The sequence below is a fragment of the Apus apus genome, chromosome 19, assembly GCF_020740795.1.
Source record: "Apus apus isolate bApuApu2 chromosome 19, bApuApu2.pri.cur, whole genome shotgun sequence".
NCBI classification, from domain to species: domain Eukaryota; kingdom Metazoa; phylum Chordata; class Aves; order Apodiformes; family Apodidae; genus Apus; species Apus apus.
In genome coordinates this window covers 1086222-1106090 of record NC_067300.1, presented here as the reverse complement: position 1 = coordinate 1106090, position 19869 = coordinate 1086222, and the positions used below count along the sequence as shown (strand labels likewise).

Sequence of the window (19869 nt, the reverse complement as noted above, 5' to 3'; positions counted from 1 at the left end):
TTGCAGATCTTGTCAGTAGCTTCAGCCTGGGCTGCCTGGTCACTCCTTCAGGGATGTGTTGCAGTGGGTGAGGAGTTAGATCACAGAGTTGTCAGGGTTGGAAGGGACCTCTGAAGATCATCTAGTCCAACCCCCCTGATATATAGCATTTGTGAAGAACTGGGCATACCCCAATTAAGTAGCCAGCTTGACAAAGCAGGAGAAAGCTGGAGTGAAGATGCTTTTGAGTATTTGTAATGGTGAAGCTCTCCAAGTCCTGCCCTTGTCTGGGACATGCATCTCTTGCATGCCTGTCTCTCCAGCCAACCTTCTCCTAGACTCAGGAACGTCCTGTGTCCTCCTTTGTATTCAGGACAATATGGAGGCAAAGTGCATCAAAGTAGACATTCCTCACCCAGGATGGATTTTGAGAATTCAAGGACAGTCCTCAGTATTCACAGGGCTTTTACATGGATGCCCTGAATTGTCACAGCTTTCCCTACTTTTGATCCCACACTTGGAGCATTATGTGCAGAAAACAGTTCTTACCCTGAAGAAATGTTCTGCATGTTCAGCAAAACAGTTGGTTGGAGATGATCTGCTCTAAGCCAGTTCTGAATTTGCATCATACCATGTTTGTTGGGTGCAAAACAGTTCATATAGACAATACCCATGGCTGCTGCTGAGGTTATGTATGATCTGAGTGGAAAACGATGCAGCCAAGGTGAAGAATTGTGGGGCTGCCACAACATGAAGTGCAGGTGAGAATCATATTTTCTTTTTGAAATGAAGAGCTTGTGGAAGTTGGCTCACAGGAGCCTTTCGCAGCCCAACACCTTCTGCAGTTGGTGCTTGCAGGGGACTGGAGCAGGCTGGTGGCTGAAGGATTTCTGGTGACACATCTGGAAGAGGAAATAGCCCTTGGCCTAGTATTTTATTCACACAAAGGACCTGAATGTGCCTCTCTTGACTGGGAGGCAGACCCAGCCCTGCCTGGGCCCGGCGGTGTTTGGAAATCAGGCTCCAATGCTGGACTCAGGGATTTCTCTCTAGTTCTTCAACATGACCCAAGGCAGCATCTGAATTTTGGGGAGGGAATCAAACCTGCTGCCTTTTCTTCCATCAGCCTTTACAGCCACTGCTGGCCTGCAGCCTGGCAGAGGTCTCGTGATGCCACCTGCAAAATCCAGCCTCAAAATGGGTCCTGTAAGAACACTGGTACCTTTTTTCCCATCATTGTGGCAGTTCTTCTGTGCTGCTCCCACAGATCTATCTGGCAGTGAGGCTGTGCAAATAATAGATGATTTTTATTTTCTTGAAGCTCTGACAAATTGAAAAACTCCTTTTCAGGTTGAGCCAAAAGAAAAAAATATATGTATTTTAATTGTTGTCATTGACCAGAAAATAAAGAATTTAATTTGGGGTTGCATAGTTTGGAGCTGAACAGAATCTGGGGCTTCTGAGGGCTTTGTTTAGATTTTGAGCATATATTCCAGTTCTTACTTTAAAAAAGAAATAGGACAGATATTTTTCCTGTCTGAATCAGAAAATTTTAAATGTCAGACTGTGTCACTTCCATTTTTTGAAAATGAGTGTCATATTCTCTGGTATGAATGGCTCAGCAACAATGACACTAATCCATGCCATGGTCGCTCTTGCTGTAGCTCCACTGTTGGCTGAAAATCATTTCCCTGCAGCTCTGTGCCTGCATTTATTTCAGCTCCATGAACTATAGAGAATTGAAGGTCACGCAGGTCGGGTCCAGATGATGTTTGTCCCATGCAACCTCCTTGAAAAACAGTTTCTGGAGCCAATGGTTTGCTCTGAGACCTCGATTCGGGAGTGACAGTGGGTGATGGTTGGAGGTGACATCCAGCCCTTCCTGGTGCTGGGCCCAGTTTGAGGACTTCGGGGTGAGGGTTGTTGGGTCACCATCCCCTCTGTCCCAAGGAGAGCAGTTGTGTCTGGGCAGGATTGCTGCTGCAGCCTTCGCAGGCTTAAACGTACCCAGAAGAGTTGTTCTTTCTTTTCCCTTATTTTCCAAATTACCAGTGTTCTCCAGAGGCTGGCAGACCTGCCCTCCCTGGCTGAGCAGCTGGCTTTTCCATGCTTTTTGGTCTTTTTTCATTTTGTTTTTTCTGCCCTTTTTTTTTTTTTTTTTTTTTTTTTAATCTGGGAGGTTTGTTTGTTTATTCATTGATTTATATCTGCTTGGGGAGTCGATCTGGTGATATTTATAGGGTTTGTGGTTGGCCAATGGGAGTTATTTTGCAAGCAGAATTTCTAAGATTTCTACTTCAAGCCTGCTTTTTCTGCAGCTTCCTTCATTTCCCTCCCTCCTTCCTTCTCTTTTTTTTTTTTCTCTTTTTTTAGTATTTTTTCTTGCCTTTTTCTTTTTTTTTTATTTTTGAGGGTGCCAGGCAGACTAAACTCTTTCTGAATTTTTCCCCCTGTAATTACTGCTCTTTTTTAAGTTTGAAAAAATTACCCAGCTTTGTGTGCCTTCCCCCCTTCTTACTTTTAGATTCATGTGGTTTGACTTTTTTTTGTTTCCTTTCCAAAATAAAATTACCACCATTCGTGCTATTAAAAAAAGCCAGTCATACAAAACTGGGAGAGAAGGTGACTTCCCTTAGGTAACCTCCCAACAGTAAATGTTTTAATTTCAACCTCACAACTTACCTCTAAATGTCAAGAGGGATTTTGTTTATAAGGATAAAGTCTATATTTTGCAAATAGGAAGTCTTCCCTGCTAGCACTGAAAGGAGTCTTTGGTACCAGCCTTTCAGGGGACCCTTGGCCAATGCTGGACCTCTTTATGGTTCTATTCCTGACACTGTCTCACTGCAATATTTATCAAGTTCCCTGCTTTTTTTCAATTGTAGATGCTAATTTTCTGACTGAGATGACCATGTGTTTGACAAATGTTTAATTTTTCATTAGCTCAGATTTCAGCTGAGCATTGTCAGTACCTTCCATCTGCGCAGTGCAGTTAATTATGGAGGGACCCAAAACATTCTCCAAAATACACCAAAGAAAAGAGTAAAACCAACCCCAAAACGTACAGTTCTGCTCAGGGATCACATTACTCTCACTGAAACACAGATGATTTAACCATGAGCTGGAGCAGCTCCTGTGGGCCATGCTTTTCAGCCTCTGCAGATTTGAAGGACAAAGTTTTAGTCTTATGAAAAGTTTCTTCCAAGAAATGCTTCATTACAGGGCTCCTTGGCCCCACGACCCACAACTCTGTGGCCAGTGGATTCCCACCAGTGCGAACCATCCCCTGAGGAGCATTCAAGATGGGTTGGTTTTGGTTTTAATTTTTCCTCACATCTTGGGTTGGGGCTTCTTGAAAGTCACAGACTCTTGTGAGGGACCAACATGATGATCTGTGAGCCTCTGTCCTTCTCTTGCTGGGGAACAGTAATGGGGTTTCACGGGCAGATGGGAGGTACCTGGTTTGTAGATAGTTTTTCTCTAGGGATCCCTGTTTTCCAGCATCCAGAGAGCAGGATTCAAGCATCTACGGCAGCTCATGATACAGGTGGGCCCATATCTGATCGGCCATCTTGCTCTTGGGTAGTTGTCCTGCTTTGATGTGCAGGATTTTACAGACTGGTTTGGGTTGGAAGGACCTTAAGGATCATCCAGTTCCAACCCCCCTGCATGGGCAGGGACACCTCCCACTAGACCAGGTTGCTCCAAACCCCATCCAGTCAACTTCTGCCAAGTTCTTCCATGTGTGGTGGATATAAAATATTTTTTTAGGTGGCCTCCCACCCGCTGTGCTGCGGGGAGAGCCTGTGCTTGTGCTCCCAGCCTGCTTTGTGAGTGAGCTGCTTTGTCTTGAACCCACCATTCAGGTCTTGCCCGCTGCCTCGTGTTGGCTCAGTGGGAAGGACTGGAGCTCCATGGGTTGGTGGCTCCTGGTGGTCCCTGCTGAAGGTGGCTCATGTGGTGGGACACGTTGCAGCCCCGTGGGACATAGTGTTGCAGAGCAAATCCAGGAGCTGTGTCTGCTCACAACCCCTGGACACGAGGTGTTCCACAGCACCTCTGTAGTAAAACCCATAGGATTCCAGGTATAGATAAGACCTGTTTTAATATATAATTTTTTTCCATATACACTCATAGCTTGTTAGATATGTTTGTTTTATCAACTTGGAAAAGTGCCTGTAACAGGATTTTTAAAAAATTGATTTCCTGAGAGTTTCCTGTGAAACTGGAAGCCTGGAAAAATTGGTGGATTTCTGAAATGCTCTCGCATGGCTCCTTCTCCCCCTCTTTCTTCCCCCCAAGTAAAAAATAATAATCCCCTCCTCCCCTGAAGGTTTAATTCCATATACATTTATTCTTCAAAAATATTTCCAGCTGTTTCTTTTGCTGGGAAACTCATCCCATCTGTAAACAACTGCTTGATGCAGATAATTCTGTTGTTTTGCTCGGTCACTCCTATTTTCCAGCTTTTATAATATGAGAGTTCAGAAGTAATCAGTAATGCCTTTTCTCCTCTTCACCCCCAATTTGATTATTTTTCTCCTGAAGAACGGAGGAAGGACAGCACTGAGCAACAGGAGGTGGAAAAAAAAATATTTTGATTACTTTTCAGTTGCTTATAATCAAGGAGTGACTCCTGAAATCCAGATCAATTTGCTGCATTGATTTCATTCATAATTTTAATTTCATGACTGTTTTTTTGGGGGGAGGAAATAATAATAAACAAAAGATCGTCAGTTTGAAGCTTTTTAGGAGTTGTTTGAACATTTCTAGTTTTAGGTTAAAATTTATTTAATGTTCCCTTTCTTCAGTCTGCTTCTGCCAGCATGTGCTACTTGAATTTCCCTGGGCAGCCACGGGAGAAAAATTGAAATTCAAAGCACAGATTCTGCCAGTACTTTCAGCAAGTTCATAAAATTACTCATACGAATATTCCCTCAACTCAAAGGCAGCAGCTCACAGCCCTTGAGCTTGTCTGCGGCCACCTGAGGAGCTGAAGGGGATGGTAGGTGACACAAAGACCTTGGGTCCTTCCAAGGCAGTTTTACTCTGTTTGAAGAGGGTTTGGGTGCTTGCACAGCTCTCCCGGTCAGCACGGCCCCGTGGGTGCCTTTTGCAGCAGGGCTTTGACCTGTTCAGTTTGGAATTTTTTAGAACTTGTAATTCCAAGTTACTGAGACAGCTCAGAAATGGGGTGGATGCAGGCAACACGCCCCCGTTATTAACTTCAGATTATAAAATGGGAAGATAATAAACAGCAGGCAAGAAATAAATGCAATTAAATTGAATAATTTCTAGATTTTAATCATGGTTCTTTATTATTACTATTTGCCTACTTCCAGTTTTTACCTCTTGCTGCAACTCTCTCTGCCCGAGATAAGAATTTGGGGAGAAGTTTGAGCAAACCCAGTCCTGCCGTTTGCAAGGCAAGAAAAAAAATAAAGAAGTTAAAAGGAAAATAATTCTCCTGCCAATATAAAGAGAATTGAAATCAGTGTAGAGGGGGCCCCGGGTGAAGTCTGAAGTGAAAGGACAAGAGCAGGGGGGATCACTCCTGGCTCAGCTTCTCCATGGAAATCCCGTGCTCAGCCTGACATTTGCGTTGGGCTGATAAACCTCCCGGCTGGTTTTGTCGTTAGTGTTTGGTACTAATTAGTGTTTGGGAGGCACCTGGTGGCTTCGGCGACTGGGAACCTGTGGGAAGGAGAACGGTGAGAAATCCTGTCAGTGTTATTTGCTCTGGCACCGCGGGGATGGGCACCGGGATCGGGGGTCCCTCCACACCCAGGGTGGGACTGGGGAGACCCCGGCCTCAGCTGGGATAGCTGGGCAGGGGGCAAGAGCCTCGTCTGTGGCTGGAATGCCCTCGTGGTGGGAGGTCCGGGATGTCCCTGCCTGAGCACCATGATGCTGCAGTACCGTTGCCCTTGGTGATGGTGTTCACTTGCTCAAGGTCTTTCTTGATGTGCATGCTCTTTGCTTGGCCACCAGCAAGACAGGACACAGCCAGGGGCCTGGCCAAGCTTAGGTGATGCAGAATTCCCATCTAGAAGCCGCCCATGATTTTTTTTTTAGGCTGAGTAGTTGTCTTCAGGAGGTGTTTGTTTGCATGTGTGGATGTGGTGGAGCTGCTGCTGTGGGTGAGGTAGCTGCTTAGTAGACCGGAATTATTTTCTGCTCAAGCACACTCTGGACACACAGGTCAGAGCAGCTCTTGGGGGAATGATGGGCTCCCTGTGTCCCCAAGCACCAGGTTCTCCATCTGCCTGATGCAGGGGTGCTGGGTTATGTCCCTGTCACAGTCACCTTGGCACCTTCCCATGACTGAACACGGGAAATCTTGAGGTTAAAATAAGTATTTCTAAAAATGGGCTTAAATAATGTGTGTGTCCAGGAGTAACCAGCACCCTCCTGGCATGCTGGAGACTTTCCCCTACTCTGCATTAGAGCCCAAACATGACCTTTGGTCTTCACACCGATGGGTGGTCCATGGGCTTTTGGTACCACCACGTCTGAGATGTCCCCATGTACAGGTGTTGAGCATCATTTCCACGTGTCCCTGCTGGGTTTAGTTTATTGTGGTCAACATCTCCGTCATCCTTCTGCCTGCTTGAAAGCTCATCCCTGGCTTGGTAGGAGCAGCCAGGATGGGAGTCACTGCCTTTCTCTTCTGGTGACCTCAAGCAGAAAACACTCAAACTCGGAGGGTTCAAAAAGCTCAGATTTTTTTTAACTGCTGGGTTTTCCCACTACCCTAGGACGGAGCTCTGCCCCGGGCCAACCTCATGCTGGTTTTTTTCACTGCAAGGCTGCGGCTGAGTAAAAGGGTGAAACTCCCCTGGATGCTCAAGAATAATTTTGACACTACTATTTTTTAAAGCTGCTGCTGACATCCCCGGCACATGTCCCAGCACTGTTCCCCCATGACCAGGACCCAGGGGTGTTTGCAGACCCCGTGATGGGCATGGGGGGAGCCTCACTCCTGGGGCTGGGCTCTGCAGTGGGACTGGAGAAGATGCTTTGGTAGAGCTCAGATTTCTTCCTTGCAGATATTTTAATTATTATTATTTTGGTTGTTTCTTGAGGGGAAGCTGCAGCTGAGGAAATAGGCAGCACATTCCTCCAGCCCAAGGAACTTGTTCCCTGGTGGAAAATTCATCCCTTTTGGAGGCTGGTCTTAGGGATTTGCAAAAGCTCTGTGGGACACACCTGGGCTTGGGTCCTGCTCAGCTCAGCATCAGCTCAGCCTTGTTCCCTGCTCTTCATAAGCTTTGGGGGACATTGCTGACCTTGCAGGGGTGAGAAGGACAATGTGGGGGTGATGGAGAGGACTGTGGTACCATGCAGAAGCTGGGTTTGAGTTCCCTGAGGTGTTGACAGGAGGAAGCAAAGCTCCAAAAAACAAACCAGGGGCACAATCGTATTTATGGGTCCTTGTGCTTTGCAGATGTTTTGGTGTGATGTGGGGCTGCGTGGTGGTTTTTTTTTTGTTTTGTTTTGTTTTGTGTTTTTTTTCCCTACTATTTAATGAAAATAAAATAGGAAACTGCCAGTGTCTCACCCTTTGTTTTTTTTTAAAAAAGGCAAAAAAAAAAAGGCACTTCCTGCATTTTCTGTTGCTCTGAAGTTAATAATAACAGACAGCGCAGGTAGGCAGGCCTGCAGTTATTTTTATGGCACATTCCTTTGTGAGACCTGTTTTCAGCTGCTTCTGTTGCCAAATTTTTAATTATTTGGGGGGGTGACATTTTCCACGCCGGGTGCTGCTGCTCCTGAAGCTGGGCGGGTGATTTTGTGTTTTGCTGAAAATTCTTCAGCTGTGGTTGGGAAGGTGCTGGAGGAAAGTAGGTTGTGGGTTTAGGGCTTTTTTTTTCCTTTTTTTTTTTTTCTTTCTATTTTTTTTCCTCTTTTCTGTTTTTTCCTCAGGTAAAACAAGTAACTCAAACCTTTTACAAAGCATCTGGAGAATAAAACTGACTTTCCTGGCTTCTGCAAAGCCCCGTGGATTTAGGGACATCTTCCCTCAGCAGAGCTGGGGTGAAGCTGGTGGAAAATCCCTGGGGGGTGGTTGTGTGTGAATAAATACATGGAGTTAAACCTTTTTTTTCTACCTGGGGAGGCCTTTGCTGGTGGCAGGTTTGGGGTCCCAGCACCCCCAGCCCAAGGTGGTCCTCAGGCCCCCAGGAGCAGATCAGTCTGCGTATGTGGATACAAATCCAAATGATTCGAGTAATTGTTTTTAATCGTCATTTAAGTGATTAGGCAGCCAAGGCTGTGCTGGAATCTTTGGAAATCTCATTTAACATTTTTACAGGGTTTAGTTATTTATTTTCTTTCGTGGTAACTGTTAGAACGTTGGGGGTTTCTCCCAATATAGTGGAGCCCTTTCTGTAAACATGCATTTCTCAGGTCAGTTAAACATCTGCTTGGACTCCTAATTTTTTACACTTTATCGTGTGAGAAGATGTTGACTGATACGTTTCTTATTTATCACATGATTTCCTTTTCACTTACAACTTGAGTCGAGCAGCATATGGCCAGAAACCACATTCTGCTTTTGTGCATTTTAATTTAAAAGATATTTATTAGCATTAGTTAAACAAAACTACTTTAAGCATACCCAATATGTACAAAAGCAGCTTTGGGGAATCATCTTTTGAATTGTAAATTGTTCCATGGGAGAAACTGTATGACTAGTTATCCAGCCTGTGTTGCAGAGCCCTGTGTCCATCCTCTCCTGCTTGCCAACTCGCCAGCTCTGCTCCTTGACCTTCTCAATTAGAAATGAAGGAGTCACCAAATTCAATTACTTGGGTAAATTGGGGTGCAGGAGATTTCTCTTTGCCCTTCCCAAAGATGCTGCTTTGTCTAAAGCTGCTCTGACCCATTTCAGTCCAGCCTGGTTGTTGGCAGTTAAATGGTGATTTCCAGCAATTCACTGCTTGGATTTGCTTACGGTATTTATAGTCCTTAAATACCACTTTTTAGAATTTAAATGCTACGTTTTATTTTAAATGGATTAATAGGGTGGCCTGCAAAAGGCATCATCCCTTTGCGTTTGATTCCAAATGCGCTTACTGCAAAATAAAAGGAAAAAAGCTTATTTCAGCCAGATTTTATAAAATACGTGTATGCATCTCCAAGGGCTGAACTCACCAGAGCTGTTCCTGAAGAGTTTGTAACCCAGACAAGTTGCTGGCACAGAAAATTTGCCCATTAATTCCATTTGGAAACTGGAGCAGTGTGTGAAGGTGTCTCCTGGTGGCACCTTTGGTGAGGATGGGGCTTATTGAAGCATCCAGAAACCTGTAAGACAGCCAGATCTGATTTTGCTCAGACTTGGCTTGGTGTTTGGGTCGAATGGATCTAAAGTAAGAAGTCAGCCAGCAGCTGCAGCAGCCCAAAACCAACCATGCTGGCTCTGCCCTTGTCCTTTGGTGGGTTTGGAGTATTTTCCCCACAGGAGATGCCCAGAAGAGTCCTCCTCTCCAAAAATGTCTTGGCTGGTGTGAAGCCTTTTGGGTTTTGAGCTTTTATTTCTTGGGGCTCCTTTTTTTTCCTTTTTTCTTTTAAAAGAAACTTGCTAATGAATTTCTCATGAAAAGAGGTCAAAAAGCCAGAAAATCGACATTAGAAAAATATAAAAACAGATGAAATGAAAATAGAATTTGTGCATTTGCCCCAGAGGTGCCAGGCAGTCGCTTGGGGATGGTTGGGATGTGCAGAGGCTGCAGTCACCACCTCATTTATTTCCAGCAATTCATTCCCTCAACTCCAAATACAAATATGAAAAGGAACATAAAATGAATTACCCATGTGATCCCTCATGGAGTAACACCTGCATTAGGGTTGAATCACACGGGGGGCACCATCCAACACGTGTGTGGAACCAGGAATAAATATGGCACCGGGACATGGACGCGCCTCGTGTCGGGAGCCCCATCCCTGCAGGAACCCTTCCCCAAAAGAATTTATATCTAAATAAATTCTTGCTGACATGGAGGATGAGTAACTCAGCAATCTCAGGTGGTTTTCCAAAGCTGAGGTTGGTTACGTGCTTCCCAAATGGAAATGCTGTAATTTTTGGTAACATTTAGATGGCAGTTGGTGATACGGCAGGAGCGGATGGGACTGCAGGGCTGTGGCAATGGTGTCCAGGCTGAGCCTTCAGCTTTGCCATCTGTATTTTGTGGTTTCATGAGCACTCATCCAGGCAACCTTTATCTCCAGTGGGTGTTTTCCATGTAGAATTGCAGTGGCAGAAGCCTGGGCAGTTCCCCTATGAGTGGGGACTGTGGCTTGCAGGGGACTCGTGAGGTTGGGTTGTGCTCTTTAAAGGGATGGGAATGGCAACATGTCTCCTCTCCAGGAGGTTTCAGGTCACACTGATGCCCCAGCACACACAAGGTTTCTGCCCTGGCTGCAAATATGAAGTCTTCTCCTCCCCCCGCCCCCCGCCTTTTTTCTTTTTTTTTTTCCTTTTTTTTTCCCTTTTTTTTTCTTTTTTTCCCCTGCACACTCAGACCTCCTCTTCTAGAAAATGCCCTGAAGGTTTGAACAACCTACCAGTTGCAGGAACCTATAAAGCTGCTGCTGGTTTTGTTTTTTTTTTTTCTATTGTGTAAGCATGACAAATCATTAATTTTTGATTGATTGCTTTGAATTATGGGTGCTCTGACATCCTTTCTGTAGCTGAACGGCTGTATAACAAATGAACATATCAATGCTCACAAAAGATTGGAGATCTAACAGAAGGAATTACATTGTCAGCTCCTCCCTTCTGGCTTTTCCTGGGCAATGGGGGAGGAAATTTTTTAACAGAAATTCCTCAAGTGGTTAACAATAATAATAATAATAATAATAATAATAATAATAATAATAATAATAATAATAATAATAATAATAATAATAATACCTCTTTGTAATCAAATTAGATTTTTATTTCTTCATTTCCAGTGGGTTTCTTAAAACTTGGGAAGCTGGGATGTCTTTCTGCTTTGTGTTAACTCAAAGAATCCCTTTCAACAAAATTTCACAGCAAGAATTAAAAAAAAGAAAAATCAAATTGCAAATTTTTTTTGGTTGCTATTCCTTTAAGATTTCAGAATTGCACCAGTGCACTACATGTGACCTCCATAACTTTTAAATTAAGAATTTATGCTGGCTTGAAATTTATGAAATATTTCAGCATGAAAGAAAGCCTTTTTCCCTCAGGAAAATTGAGCAATAAATCACAGCACTCTCGATTTACTGCCCTCCAGCCAGCCAAAGATAGGATTTTTTTTTTTTTCCTTCCCCCCTTCGTTCTGAAAAAAAAAAAAAAAGAAAAAGAAAAAAAAATGTAATCATATAAGACAGCTTAGCTGCTATCCTCCCACTCACTAGAATTTTTAATTTCAGCTGTTTCTGCTTGGATTTATTTCCAATATTCCTACTCGGCTTTTCAATTTCCTCAGTTATTAAATTTTAATTCAGTGCATTAGCATTTAAATTAAAAAAGGGTTTATTTTATCGAAATCGTTGGCTGGCCCCCGTCCTGCTGCACATGAATTGCCTGTTTCTGCCATTTGCACAAAATGTGAAATGCAGCTAATATCTTTTAACTTGTATTTGCACAAATTCAGAAATAAAATTTCTGGGTTTGGAATAACATTGTCTTTCCAAGGAAGCCTCTCATCAGAGAGCTGAAGGAGGAGACCCTGGTTGCTCCCTGCTCAGCCCCTTCTCATGGCCCAGAGGGGCTCAATTAGGCAATTCATCGCTAACGAAGGGAGGTGCACGGGACCTGCCCCTCTAATCCCAGAGCAGAGCCACCTCAGCACTGGATTTGGCTGTTTCTGCCTTATTCCCCTCCTCCAATTTGCATATTTTTGCATCCAAGGAATTATTACATTTAACGTCAGTAAAGCACAACAAAATAATTGTGTGAGAGTAACTGGAACCGACGCAGAAAGTTGCCTCCTTGGTGGATCCATGACTGAAATCCTGCCTTGGTCTCCTCCAGTTCTCTACTGGGGTTCAAGTGCTCATCATGTCCCACCAGTACTGGAAATGGATGGAGAAGCCCCGGGTGTTTCGGCGTAGCGTGCTAGCAGGAAGAGTCTGGAGGGTGGTCTTGCCTTTCTTCACCTAAACAGCCCTTTTTTCCGTGTCTTTTGTCCCCTTAGGCCGACGAGAGCAACAGCAGTGGGCGGAGGAGCTCCTCCAGCAGGTAGGGCTGGGTCTCTGGGCTGGGGTGGGAGGTGGTGGCAGATGTGGCTCGGAGGTGGCAGCGAAGGGCGGCTGCTCGAGAGGGTGAGCTGGGAGCTGTTGGAGCAGTGTCCATACACCCACCTCTAGATTTTGCTAAGAAGATGCCAGAGGGATTGTTCTGGACTCGGGGACTGTGAGGACAGGTGGTTTCCATGCAGTGTGAGGTGGTGTGGCTGGGTCCCCTACCTGTGCCTACCGTGATGGAATGGCCATGGTGGGATGAGGTTCCTGGATGGACACCTTGGGCCACGCTCTGGTGGTTGGGTGCAGATCCTGCTCCTGTGTGAGAGGTGAGGAGGGGGTGTTTCCCATCCTCCTCTGATCCCACCAAGGCTCCTGCTCCTGCTCCTACAGCTCCTGCTCCAGTGGTACAGGATATGTCAGGTCCCCCATGGAGGACTCGGCTCCAGGTGTCCCCCTTGCTGCCACCCCTGGTGTGGGCAGGGTGCCCAGGGCGTGCAGCAGCCCCCAGCCCATGTGTCCCAGCAGCCCAGCACAGTGAGGGGAGGAGGCACAGCCTGAGCCCAGGTGGCAGGAGGGAGACCTGGCACACAGGAGAGGGAGGTGATGAGGCTGGGTCTGCCCTGTGTGGTGGCCTCTCCATCTCCTGCTGATGCTGCAGGACATCTTGCCTTGCTGGGCAGCACTAAGGATGGTCCTTCCCAAGCAGGTGTTGGGGAGTGTCCATTCCCAGCATCCGTGTGTCTGAGCTGCACCAGTGCTGGGGTCATCAAAGCAGCCCCCAGAACGCAGCAGCTTCAGGGTGCAGCGTCACCCCAGGACAGCTGTGTTTCCATGGTGGATGTGTGCTTTGCATTGGAGCTTCCATCAGTTGAGGGGACCTGCTGGGAAGGTCTCCTGCAGTGTCCACTGCCCAGTGTTTGTCTCTGGTGGAGTCAGTGCAGAGCTGTGAGGTGAGGAAGGGGCAGGTTTCCACCCTGGGCCAGGCACAAATTCCTTTTTGCTGGGTCAGAAGATGGTGAAAAAAAGGAAGATGACTAAATCTGTTTAAAAAAAATAAAATAGAAAAAAAAAAATTAGTATTTCAAGAAAGCTCTGCCAGTGACAGGAGGCTGGAATGGGGCTTTGGTGAAATCTGAGGTTGCTGGTGGCTGCAGGTACAAGGCAGAATTTTTCCAAAGTTGTTGCTGCTCAAAACTCTCACTAATTGCAAACTGCTGAGGAAGCTTTTAACGATTAATTTATATCAGCAAGAAATATACACACAAAACAAGGTTGCCAGGACAATCTTATCTTTCTTCAGCTTGTTTGGTTTGTTGCTGTTTTTTTTTTTAACTTAATGTGGTAACCATAGTATTGGGTTGATGCTGGTTTTATTGATTGATTGCATTGAATTCATTTACTCTGTTTCAAGTACATGTTTCAAGCTCTGAAGGCCCAGGATGTTAATGATCTTATCACCTCCCCAGCTTGGATGCCTTTGAAAGACCACGGGTCAGTGTGTGCAGATGTTTGCAGCTGAGAATTAGTGGTGGCAGAAGGTGCTCACTGATCTCTGCCACCTTACTGAGTTGTCTGTGGTTCCTGTCCCTCAGTGAATGCCTGTTAATGGGAAATTTTAACAAGTGAAGAGAATTAGTAGGAGCATAGGAAAAAACCTGCCTTCGAGAAGATGACAACTAAGAGACAACCTGACAAAGCTGTGCATGTTTTTGAATGCTCCAGAAAAGGTAGATCAGAGGCTTCTTTTTTCCTTTTGCAAGGGAAAAAGAAACAGTCAACAAAATTAAAAGGCAGCAAATTAAAAGCCGATAAAAGGCAGGATTTTTTTTTTTTCTTGCATGAGGGGCAGTTGCAGTTGGAGCACATTGCTGAGAGTTGGGTGCTCGAGTGGGCTCCTGTGGATGGGACATGATGCCTGGGGATCAGTGGCCTTGCTGCTGTCCGCTGGAGAGTTTTGAAGCTTCTTAAGTACTTCCCTGGAGGTAGAGAGAGTTATACAGACACAGTACTGACGGATATGGTTTAGTTAAGGACTTGTCAGTTTTAGGTTAGTGGTTGGAGTCAATGATCATAATGGTCTGGGTTGGAAGGGACCTAGAAGATCATCTAATTCCAACCCCCCTGGCATGGGCAGGAGCACCTCCCACCAGACCAGGCTGCACAAGCCCCATCCAGAGAGGGGGCAACTACAACCTCCCTGGGCAACCTGTTCCAGTGCCTTCCTGCCTTCATGCTGAAGAATTTCTTCCTAACATCTAACCTGAACCTCCCCTCTGCCAGATTAAAACCATTACCCCTTCTCCTACCACTACAAACCCTGGTAAAAATTCTCTCCCCATCTTGGTCTTGATCAAGATCTTGAAGGTCTTTTCCAACCAAGGTAGTTCTGTGAATCTCTGATTCTGTGATTATTCTGAGGCCCTTTCTAAACGTGGTGGATCACATTTGGTATCACGCAGTGGTGGGAGCCTGTGTGACCATCCTTGAGGACTTGGGGGGTCCTGGAGGGCAGTGTGGGAGCAGCGCTGGGAGCTGCAGACCTCGGGGTAATCCTTGGGAGTCTCCATAATGCGATCGTTAGACTAACTACTTACCAATAATTAATGTCAGTGTTCAGATGGTGGGCTCTGGATCTTGACAAGAAATAATTGAAAAACCAAATGTGCAATTATGTCTGACAAGCAGCGTGTGCTTTTCTTGGTCACCAGAGCCCTGTGTAGTCATGTGTTAGACACGGTTTTATATAATTATTATTGTTTATATGGAGGGTGTCAGAGGAAGGAAGAATTTTAGTTTCAAGTCCTCCGTTGGCTATTTATTTTAAAGTCATTAGATTTGTTTTCAGACTTAACTACACTTAATGTGCGAGACTCCTGCTGAATAAATCAGACCCTGCTATAGGAACTGCATCTGTTGGTGGAGGGAATGGAGCCAGCTGGAAGCTCAGCCCCATCTGCACCAGGGCTGTCACCAGCCGGGGAACCCCTCGCAGCACAGATGTAGCAGTGCAGGAAAGCATCCTCCAACCCCCAGTGAAGGTAAAATCCCAGACCTTCTGGGGTCGGGAGCTGGCTGAGAGGCTGGATGGGTCTTCTCTTCATTGCAGCGTTAACAGCGCTGTGGCAGAGGTCCCAAAAAGGGTGGGAATCTCTTGGGATGGAGGGCTCTGCAGTGCTGGCCTGGAGGGAGGCAGAGGGCTGTGCAGGCAGGAGCATCTCCAGCAGCTGCTTTAGGCTTGCACGTGAAGGTCTCCCAGCTTGGGCAGGGTAGAGTTTTCCCTGATACACCAGACCAAGCTGTGGTGTTTGGGTAGTCTGATGATTCCAGTCTGTGTCTTAGAAGATGTGACTCTCCAGATGGAGGAGAAGGTACCAAGAAGTGGTTACACCTACTTTTCTCCTTCTCAGTTCATCCTTCTGCAGTCTTGATTGCATCTTTCCCTCTCCTGCCCACATTGCTTGCTCTGTCCCTGGCAGACATGTCTTCCCTAGAAGCTCCTTTAGCCCAGCATAGGTTCTGCTCTGGGATGGTACCAGCTCTTCTGCAGGCTCCTCTCCCAGCTGACCAGTCCTAACCAGGTCCCCAGTATTCAGGGAGGACAACCTCCATGTGTGCCCACGCTGGAAATTGTGGTCCTCTGAACCTCTGGAGAAGGCTCCACATACCATGGAGGAACAGGCCAAGGGCTGTCCAAGAAGCAAAACAAGTTAAATTGTTTCACATTTCTTTAAAAGGCCATTTGTGGGATTGTCCTTCCCAGAGCATGAAGAGCTTCAGACTCCTTCTGCATCAGAAAGAGAGAAAACTATTAATCATGAGGTGAGGTATTTAATAAGCTGTGATGCTCTCTGAAGGACTCCCACCAGCCATGTTCAAAAAGAAACAATCCAACCAGTGCAAAAAAACCCCAAAAGTCCCCTTGGGCTGGTTGGAGAGGAGTGGATAGTTCAGCTCTGTACTGTGACCAGTGCAGAAGCTGCAGGAGACCCAGGCAGGTTTCCCTGCAACCCAACAGAAGGTCAAGTGTACAGATGAAGAGACAGCAGCTCTCAGGGACATCCCAGCCCCTGTGGGAATGGTGTGTTTCCTGGATGATCCACACTGGTTTGCCAGTGTCAGAACCTTGGAGGGCTTTGGATGGTGTGAGGTGGAGAAACATCCCTTTCTGGAACCATAAAGTGCTGAGATGTGGTAGCTGCAGGGTCTTCATGAAAGCCTAGTTTCCAGGAAGTCGTTTTCCCTGGGCCACCCCCTCTCCTGGCCCCTGGTGCAGCTTGAAGCCCTTCCCTCTTGTTCTGTCACTAATGACCTGTGAGAAGAGACCAGCACCAACCTCTCTACAATGACCTTTCAGGTAGCTGTAGAGACTGATGAGGTCTCCCCTCAGCCTCCTCTTCCTCACACTAAACATTCCCAGCTCCTTCAAGCCTTCTTCATCAGATTGATTCTCTAGGCCCTTCACCAGCTTCCTTGCCCTCCTGTGTCCTTGCTCCAGCACCTCGAGATCTCTCTTGAAGTGCCCAAAACTGGACACCACCGGGTGTGGCCTCACCAGTGCTGAGGACAGGGGGACAATCACCTCTCTCCTGCTTTTGTCCCACTGACCCTGTTCCGTGCCGCGCTGCCACTGGTGGGGGAGACACGGTCCCCCAGAGGCTCCTCGTGGCCATCCTGGGGGACATGTGGCCATTTACAGGCAGTTGTCACTCCCTCAGCCATTTCTTGCTCAAGCTACATCAAGTTCTTTCACTGAGATAAATAAATCCCTAATCTATTCTCTTTGTTTTCCCCTGAATTTCTTTGTCTCTGTTGACATTTCCACGCTTGAAAATTTCAAGACGCTGGCAGCGATTCCATTATCATCTTAAATGTAGTTTTTAACCTGCATCATTTGTATGTTGCTTTTTTTAACCTGACTGAATTCTTTTGCTTTTGGCAAACTCTGTGTTTGTTTTTTGTTGGATAAGCCAGGTTTTTATATATATATATATATATATATTTGGTTAGACTTCCCTCTTCAAACCATCCTCAAGATATTCCTAATAAGGACTGGAGGGAATTTGTTTTGCTAATACCTTAGGAATTCTTTGTGGCTTTTGACTATTGTTCTGGTTTGCTTTTTGATGTTGAATTTCAAGAGGAGAGGCAGCCTGATCTGGTCCTGTTGTTTACCTTTTCTGAAGGATTTGGAGCTGCTGAGGGGCTCTGGAAGAAAGCACACACGGTTAAATTCCCCTTGTGCTTCCTGAAGAGGTGTTTGTTGTTGGAAAGGTTTTGTGTTTTAGTAGACCAAGATGTTGGAAAAATTAAGCCTGCCTCTTTGTTGGTTTGCTCTCCCCAGATTTTATCCCTGACACCAACACCACCAAGTGTTGGGTTAATTAGTTTGGGGTTTTTGAAAGCTGTTGCCTCTGTTTTTAAGAGCTGGCTGCCCTTGGAGGCTGGTGGGATCCTACTTGAGGCTTCCCTCCTCTGAAAAGCCTTTAGGTCTTTCTGAATTTATGAACCCCATAATAATACTGGTATTTATTGAGCAAACTTCTTCCAGAAAAAACTAAGTGGTCGTTACTGCCTGCAGAAGGGTGTGGTCTCATGCTCTGATTTCAGTTTATTTTGAGGGGGAAAAGCAGAAAACTTAATATGTCTCAAATAAGAACAGGATTTGGGGCTGCTTCTCTCGACTCCAGTATTTTTTTGCATGCCTGGTTAGTGTGGTGTCCTCAGATCTGATTGCTCAGTTTGGAGCATGGGCCTCACAACAATGGAGAGTTGCACATTCATCCTGGTTGGCTTCAGCTTGTTTTTGGTAAGGTTGTAAGTGCATTTGAGAAAGTCATGTATGGCAAAGGGTGGATCCACCAGCCTTGTGAAAGAAACCAACCAAGCAAGGATACAGCCTAGAGGACCACGGACAAAACAAGTAGAGAAATTTGAAATAACACAATGTAGCAGTGACCTTGAAGTCCTTGATGCCTGAGGTTCACATGATCATGGTGCATGTGGAAGATGTCCTGAAGCTCTGACCAGCTTGTTTTCTGTCAGCAAGTCTTCACTTCTCTACTGGCGATGGAGGAAGGAGTTCCCATTCCCTAAAAGAACTTCATAGAATGAGTGAACAGGTTTTTCCTACAACAGTTACTTTCAGAGGTTAAACTCACACTTTGAGAATACACAGTTGCACCTTGGAAAGTGGTGATGGTGAGGAGAACTGAAACCTCCTGGTGGAACATGAGTGACCATGAACTCCTTGTACAGCTGTGTGACCAAGAGAAAATGTGGGTTTTAGACACATGCTGCCACCATGTGTGTTGCTGAGAGAGCTGGTGGCTTCTGCTGCTCCAGTATCTGTCCTTCAGAATGTGGACAGGTTCCAAGATGCTCATGGGAAGAGTGAAGAATGAGATGGCTTCTTTTAGCGTGTGCACAGTGTACACAAGGATGTGCTTTTGCTTTGCTTCATTCAAGACACAGCAGAAGAGCCTCCTAACAATCCTGGTAACAGTCTCTTTTCCAGCAAACCAAGTGAGGTGGAGCTCAATGGCCAGAGGTAGCAATCCATGCTGGAAGTGGAAAATAATAGCTCAGAGGAGAGACCCAGAAATGTGATGGCTACTCCAGCACTTTGCACACCCAAATAGCCTCTATAGAAGAGGCACTGGCTCAAGCTGCAGGTGCAGTTTAGAGAGTGGAACAGCTCTGAGCTGTGACATGGGAGGTTGGATGAGTTGCTTGGTCTCTTTGGCTTTCAAGTCTGTGATGGAACATCTGAAAGCTGAAGCAGGAGGCATGGAGACTAGAAGAAGAGTGCTCAGCTGTAACACTGGAAGAAATAGCTGCTTTTATCTTTGTCAACCCCTGTGAAAATAATTTTGCTGAGTAATGTCTGCAAAAGAGATGGTCCTGCTGAAGGACACCAGGCAGTTTCTCTACTTCCTCACCCACTCCATCTCTCTCCTGGTGTGAGGCCCAGTGCCTGTACAGCTGGGCTGCCCCAGGGAGCACTTGAGAGTTACAGGGAAGGCCACTACAAATGATTTATCAGACAAGCAAATTTAAAATTTACATCTTTCTTTTCCTGTCTCTGCTTGCCTCGTCTCCATGTAAAATGAAAGTTAATTTCCATCTGTTCTGTCCATTCAACTTCCCTGAGCTCCAGTCATTGCAGGAACCTTCTGGTGCTTTTCAAACCATGGCAGACATCTGTGACTTGAACCCAGTTTCAGCTTCTTCCATGTTTTGCTTCCTTTCCTTTCTGACACTCAGGCTGTTTAATTTGGCATGGGACAAGCCAACTGCACTTTGGTTTCAGGAAGACAAGTTGTAACATCATACTGGTGATACTTTCCTAGCGGGCATGTTCTTTCAGGTGCCCACGTCATGGTCCTCATTACCATGCTCTTCTGACACTCTTCGGTCCTGCAGACCAGAAGAGCACACCAAGGACCATACCAGAGTGCCTTGCTGTGTGTAAATGGGCACAGCATGCTCAGCCAAAGTGTCACCATCACTGACACCATCATGCATTACTGATGTGTCTCTGGTTCTTCCAGCTGGAGTGGTGTCCAGGAAAACACTGAAGATGCTCCATGTTGAGGTGGAAGAGCTTTGTTTGTAGGTGTTGACTCGGAGCAGTTTGCCCTCCTCCATATTTGTTTCCTTTTCCTCTCCTTTGGA

General features: G+C 45.9%; 1 protein-coding gene across 6 annotated transcripts in view; it reads left to right on the top strand.

Annotated features, from left to right (window-relative positions):
* ZNF618 (zinc finger protein 618) overlaps positions 1–19869 on the top strand; it is a 161456-nt gene that overhangs the window by 54318 nt on the left and 87269 nt on the right. For all 6 annotated transcript variants that reach the window (XM_051636475.1, XM_051636474.1, XM_051636472.1 and 3 more), the window contains exon 2: positions 12147–12190. In XM_051636475.1, the coding sequence (XP_051492435.1) occupies positions 12147–12190 (44 nt within the window). The remainder of the gene's footprint in view (positions 1–12146; positions 12191–19869) is intronic.